At 43.5% G+C, this 6,860-nt stretch overlaps 1 protein-coding gene across 1 annotated transcript; it reads right to left on the minus strand.

Moving 5' to 3' along the window:
- Window positions 1-4,345: 4,345 nt before the first annotated feature.
- On the minus strand, window positions 4,346-6,538 carry TMSB4X (thymosin beta 4 X-linked). Its single transcript, XM_036406551.2, has 3 exons — window positions 6,417-6,538; window positions 5,718-5,831; window positions 4,346-5,345 (listed from the first exon to the last, which is right to left on the minus strand). The coding sequence occupies exons 2-3, from the start codon at window positions 5,815-5,817 to the stop codon at window positions 5,311-5,313; spliced, it is 135 nt and encodes a 44-aa protein (XP_036262444.1). The 5' UTR covers window positions 5,818-5,831; window positions 6,417-6,538; the 3' UTR covers window positions 4,346-5,310.
- Window positions 6,539-6,860: the final 322 nt, after the last annotated feature.

Below are 6,860 nucleotides of genomic sequence, written 5' to 3' on the forward strand. Positions count from 1 at the left end.
CAATGGCCTCTTTTCCCCCACCACTGGTTCTCACGTTAAACATCAATAAAAATGTGCAGTACAAAGAATGGACTTTTTTATTCACACTGCACAGGGGATCAGTGGCATTTCTCAGAGGCATTGTCCAGTTTAGGTAGAAGGATGAAGAAAATCCTTCTGTTGGCTCAATTTTCTTGTACTGACCACATGATATAGAGCAGGTGAGGTGAACTAACATGCATGAAAAATTAATCCAGCAAATTATTTTTCTGATTATTACGTGGCTCCACAATTCTCTACATTATCTTACATCAAAATCTAGCTGAGCAGAAGGCTTTAAAGATAAATTCCAAAACTTCAAGTGATGCTTGAAGAAGTATTTATCAATTTCAAAGCATTTAAAATGCTATACTTGACTAATATAAACCATATTATATATAGTTATATGTCAGATGGAAAGGAAGCACCATTATAAAAAATAAAGCATAAAGTAATATCTATGGAAATGTGCAAAATGCATTAGGTAAGATTTGAACCATCGGAGAATCTGAGTTTCATACTTTTGGTCTATAGAGTAAATTTCAACAAGTTCATTTGACTTGTTTTAGAGACCAGAGCATTACTGCAGTAGTTTCACCCCACTAGAAGATACTAGGAATAACTAAATTGCTCATGGCAGATATTATAAAACACACAAATGCATTCCTATTCCTCTTCTTGGTTTGGTGTTTGCTGGGGGGAGTTGCTTTGATTTTTGGGGAATTTTCTTTCCATTTTCAAACATATCTCTAAGTGTAGTACGTGTTCTCAATATTTGGCGATAACATGCAAACAAAGAGCACTGCAAGTGTCTGTTCATGGAATCTGCAGTGTCTAAAAATCACATGAGATTTTTTCCAGGCCCAAATTTCAGGCCCATGACCACATGCCAAAGATAAAATTATGAGAATTACAATAGTGGGAAAAATTTTCTTCATCACTGAGAAGCCTTTGGTCAATACAATGATGAAATTTTTTTTCAAGACAATGTTTTGATGGAGAACGTGGTGAATATTTGGGGACTATTCAAATGCTGGAAATGTTTTTAAGTTGGAGTAAATCCACTCACTCAGTTCCAAAATATTGCTGAAAGGAAAATCTGCGTTAGGCAAAAAATAAATCTAGAGCTATCAGAAAACCTGAGCTCACAGGAATTGGAAATTTTTTTAAAAAGCCCATATTTAGTCATCTCATCTATGCCATTCTTTGCATATTATGGCCTGAAACTAAGGCTATAGGGCTATATTTGACTCTGCTTAGCCATCAATATCCACTTACTGTGAGGGAGCAGTGGTTACAGAACCTCCAAGTTGCCATTTCCCATAACATTGCATGAATCTTGTTGTGCCTGACAGTTTCCATAAAACCCAAGCTCCATGAAACTGAAAAATCTCCTGAGAACTCCAGTTTTTGATTACAAGGAGAAAAGGCAATGTTGTAATCCTCATGACTGTAGAAACAGGAGAAAAAATTATCTTTGCCCTGGTCCCAATATGCTAAAAAGCTCATTAACCCAGAGGCAAATTAAGCATCTCTGAGAACCCACCATGTTTAATTTTTATTTTTTTCTTTCTAAACAGGAAGAAGAGGAAGTCAGAGAGGGTTCTGATATTTTAAAAACCCGGTAAAAGCAATACTGGAATTCAGGTCATTAACTTCAGCTGAAAACAAAGAGAAAAATCGACTCCTGTCATTAAGCCACAGAATTTTGAAACAGGTGTATGGTAAAGTGCAGAGTGGGTTTTTTTTTTAATCACCATATCACAGGGACACTGGCAAATGAAACTGCCAGACAGCATACAAATAATGAATAAATGTTCTGCAATTCCTTTTCTCTGGATTAAAAAAATAGCCTGTTTTTATAGAATTTGATTGTCTTGCCTGTTAGAGTTGAAAATGCAGAAAGCTGGCACATCAGAGGATCTCACAGAGGGATGAGCCTGAGATAGGCTGCTTTGCATAGTCATCCTCCTGTATACCAACAAATAAGCAAAAGCTGCATTTTTTATTTCTTCACACCCATTTTAGTATCAACCCAGTGGAACTATTGCACTGAACAGTGTGTCATGTGCTCATTGTATTTTATATGATGCTTGGAGTAGTGCAGGGCTCCTTATTAATACAATTCTGCTGTGCAGCAGATGTATGTGGCAGCCATATATGATCACAATACACAATAGGAACTGCTCATTTCTACACTGTTTCTACGGAAGTAAAGGGTTACTAGGGGAAGTGGTGTTTTATCACACATTCAACATTGCACAAAAATAGCCTAGAAGCCCAAAATGCTTACATTGAAGTCTCCACATTTCTGTAATTAATACCACAATGATCTATTTTGGATATGGTTAGCATATGCTTTCTGTCCAATATACGTATAGTTAATGATATCTGGGGAGGTGCATGAAAGGGAGAGAAAATCTTCTAAGAAATACTGAGAAATGAAGAATTTGCTTCAGTACTGGAGGGCAGAGCTTCTCACCACATCACCTCGGCAGAGCTGCCTCTGGGCTGGGGGTGGGGAGGCAGCAACACCAGACACCATAAGTCTCATAGGGCTGGCAGATTGTGCCTGCACTGAGTGTGAGATCAAAACCCATATGTTTCTCTTTCTAATGACCCTTTTTCATAACCAGGTTTTGGACTGTAATTTTTTTTTTCTAGTTAATTTGTGACTGATGAAAGTTTGTAGACTGACAGCTGAAGAGACTGATTTTATTAGCAGCACCCAACACAGTCTTGAGTATTACAATCGATTCCAAGCCTTCATGTTTCACATCATCAATTGCATTGCTGTGAAGTAGGTGTCAGATGTGACCCCCTCAGTACTGCCTATGCAAAGCATGGCAAAGACCTGCCACAATTTTCTTTGAATGTATGAAAAGAGATGAACAAGGAGCAAAGCAGGGGATGATTGACTCCAGTCAGTAATCCCTGAATTTGACCTGGAAGATTTTCTTCACAGTTGATTTTGTAATTTTGTTCAGTCCTTGAAGGCAGAAACAGAGCTAAAACAGTAGTAGTGGCTTAGTGCCTTATCTCCTGAAAACAGATCTGAGCTTCACCACCTCAAGCTGCAGTTGGTGGTACCCTCTGACCAGCACTGATCACTTTGGATGTGCAGTTCTGAAGTCATAGGCCTCATTACTCATTACATTTTTGCTGAACTATGCAGTATTACAGCATGCACTTATCATTGACTTATGCAGAGCTGTGTATACCTCATGCTTTGCCTCCCTCAGAAATACCTTGCTGGTTTTTTCCCAAGTGCTTGCTTCTACTCCTCTGTGCATGTGCAGCTCATACTGTACACTTCTGCTCCAAGTCATGTCACATCCCATACTACCTGATTAAGATCAGTAGCTGGGAGTTGATTAATTGACTTTTCAGAAACTCAGCTTGTAAGTTTCCCATCTTTCCCATCATACCCGGGGAATAAAATCAGAGCTTAAACAAGCACAAGAAATGGTTCATTTCCTTCCTGAACTCATCACCTTAAATTACTGTTAAGGTCCTTATATGACACCAGGACTTCCCAAATTTTCCCATGGACTGCATCAAAAAATCTCAAGCCTGAACGGAGATTCTTATCAAACTCTCAATTCTGCAAGTTTTCCACTGCTGGGGGGCCAGGGACTGTGCCCACAAGCATGTAGCACCCCTCTGGCTCCCATCTTCTCCTGAAGCACAGACATCCACCAAATCTCCAAGGAGAGGAGCCCCACTGCCCTCAGTGGTGCAAAACCAAGGACAGCTTATTGTTGTGGTCAAATGCTTTTAGGAAGCAGTGATAGGATGAAACCCCAAGTCTACGTGACCCCACCAAGTCAGCAGCCTCAGCAAAACTCAAGCTTCCCCAGAGGGACTAATTTTGCTTTACAGGAACTGGCTGAAATTAATGCAGCCTCAAATCCATAAGATAAAACTAAGGCACTGCAGAAGCATGCTCACCACCCTCCTACAGGTTATCTGACAGCATTTTTGTTTCACAGAATGATCATTACTCACTCCATTTTGATGAAATTCATGACTACTAAAGACAACTCCTACTGAGCTCCCTGGATCACAGGTTTTACCCGCAGTCATTTGCAGAAAAATAACCAAAAAACTGTCTCAGGTCTGAAAGAATTGCTGTAAACCAGCAATGGAGTGTGGCTATTTGCATGCCAAATTTATTATGATCTTTATTTTATAAGTTATCACAAATGTTTTTGTCCCCAAATGGTCCATTTTGAATTTTTAAGAAGACTGTAGCTTTATAAACTTTGAAACCAGTTCTTAGGATCAAGGAGACTGTTAAAAGACGTTGTTCAAAACATGAGCAACATAGTAGCAAAATTATTTTTATTTCCATGGAACACCAATCACCAAATGCTTTAAGAAACTAAAAGGCTCACGTTCAACCTTGGACTTAAAATTCAAATTACAGCTTCCTTTAAACACTGTATCAAAATAACAAGCTTTAATTATTAAACAAACTAATTAGGGATATATACAACTGAGGCTGAATCTCTGCAACAGTACAGAATGGTTCTTAATAAAAGAGCTATGCTATGGGTGGGGCAAAGCAATAAATGCAGCCTGATTTTTTTGCCTTTATCTCTACATAAAAGAAATACTTAAAGGAATATACTCACATGGTGATAAATTACAAGATATGCAATTTTTTACTGAAATCTGTCTAAAAACTAGCTCCGAGGATCACAAGTTTATGTATTGGTGAGCACACATATTGAAAAAAATGAGAATGGTGACTGATGTTTGAGGCATCTCCAAAGGTTTTATAGTATCCTGTGTCTCAGTACCGGCTCTTATGCTTCTTATCCATTGATACAGTTCTCCAAATAGAGGACATAAATACCATCCAGGTTTTAAAACATTTTATTTGCATATTAAAAAAATTGTGCATTCCAATAATTAAAATCATTTGAACAAAAAAAAAAAAAATGGCACTCGATTAACTGCATTTTACAGCTCGCAGGACCTTGGTACAGCTTTGCATTTATTCGTGTGTTACTCTAGTTTACTGTAGTCCCACCCAAGTTCTTCTTTCATCAACATGCAAGCTCTTTCATGCCACCAGGACCAAAGCCAGACAGGCAGAGGGAAAGGCAGCGCCTTCATTCAGTGTCAGTAGTTCTCTCTATTCTTTTGATGTGAAAGGGGCAGTACAGTCATTTTAAACTTTATCCAACCTCTTTGCATCTTACAAAGTTAAACAGCTAAAAGAAGTAAAATAAGAAGGCAATGCTTGTGGAATGTACAGTGCATAATTTGGAAGGGCAGATTTCATTACGATTCACCCGCTTGCTTCTCCTGTTCAATTGCTAAAAGGGGGGGAAAAAACAGAAAAGGAGAAAAAAAAAATGAAAATCGAGAACCTGATATGCATTCACATGACAATTGCTATAAACTGCTAAAATAAATGTATATTTTTAGCTACAGATCAAAACGGGGTGTAGATAATTGTAAATTAAGCGCTGCTAGGCGGTGGGTTCAGGTTTTTGCTGTCTAGCACAGACATAGCCGCGTATCCTCCCTCCCTCCACCCGCCGCACCCCGGCTCCCGCCTGCCGCCCCTCTTTGTCTCCTCCCGCCTCCCCCCCTTCATCTTCCCTCCCTCCCTGCCCGTCTCCCTCCTTCCCTGCCTTCCTCCCTCCCTCCGCGCCTGCTCCTCCCTGCCGCCTGCCCTCACTCACTTTCTTTTGAAGGCAGCGGATTTTTCTCTTGCGTCTCTGTCTTCTTCAATTTGGACTTGTCAAATTTCTCGATCTCAGCCATGTCTGGTTTGTCGGACATGTTGGCAGGTGTCTCTGCGCACGGAGGAGGGGAAGGAAGAGCCCGTTACCCCCGGCCAGCGCTGCCCGGTGCCCCCGCGGGGCCGCGCCCGCCGCACCCAACGCGGGCACCCGCGGGAGCCGCACGCTCAAGCTCGCTGCAAGTCAAACGCTTCACCCCCGACATATTTAAAAAGAATACTAATTTTTGGGAAGCGTCCGTATAATCCAGCATCCCAAGCGTTGCGGTTCGCCGCCAGCCTCCACCGGGGGCAGGTCCCACTATCTGCGTGCTGCGGAGTACAATAGGGGGGACGCGCCCGGCGCACACCGCGTTTTTAACTCGTTAAAGGAAAAGTAATTTAAAAATATAGCCCTGTGCGGCAACAAAGCCGCCTTGCGCCTCGCACGCCACCGCCCTGCAGCGGCGCGCCCTTAGACAATACCCCCAGCCGGACAATAGCCCCCCTCCCTTCCTCCTCGCCTCCCTCCCAGCTCCCCGGACAAAAGCCCCCGCGCCCTGCCCTGCCCTGCCCGCAGTCCCCCCCCGGCAGGGTGCCCGGTTCGTGCTGCCTGTGCTGAGGGACCCGGGGGGGTGGCTGGGGGTGCGGCGGGACCCACCGGTGTCGCCGCGCGGTGATGCTCAGCCCCGCCGCTCGCTGCTGCCGCCGCTCCGCACGCCAGTATAAAGGGCGCTCGCTGGCGGGGCGGTTTTATCCCCGCGCCTATGCAAATGAGGTGATGTCATTTTGCCGCTTTCCGCGTTTTTTTCTCTCTCTTTTCTTCTTTACCCCCTTGCTTCCTCCCCCTCCCTTCTTCGCCCAGCCCTGCTGCTCCCCGCGCACACGCGTACACGCACACAAAGCTACACACACACGCACACACACACACACACACACACACACACAGACACACAGACACACTCGGAGACACAAGCACAGCTCTCAGCTCGGCTCGGAGCCGAGCATCGCCCCAGTCTCCTCGGCCCCTGCCCCGGCCCACGGGAGACAGCCCCAGGACGGGCCGGGGAGGGGCGGCCACTGCCCCTGGCTCCCGGCCCCCCGT

This window comes from Molothrus ater, chromosome 2, assembly GCF_012460135.2.
Source record: "Molothrus ater isolate BHLD 08-10-18 breed brown headed cowbird chromosome 2, BPBGC_Mater_1.1, whole genome shotgun sequence".
Lineage (NCBI taxonomy): Eukaryota > Metazoa > Chordata > Aves > Passeriformes > Icteridae > Molothrus > Molothrus ater.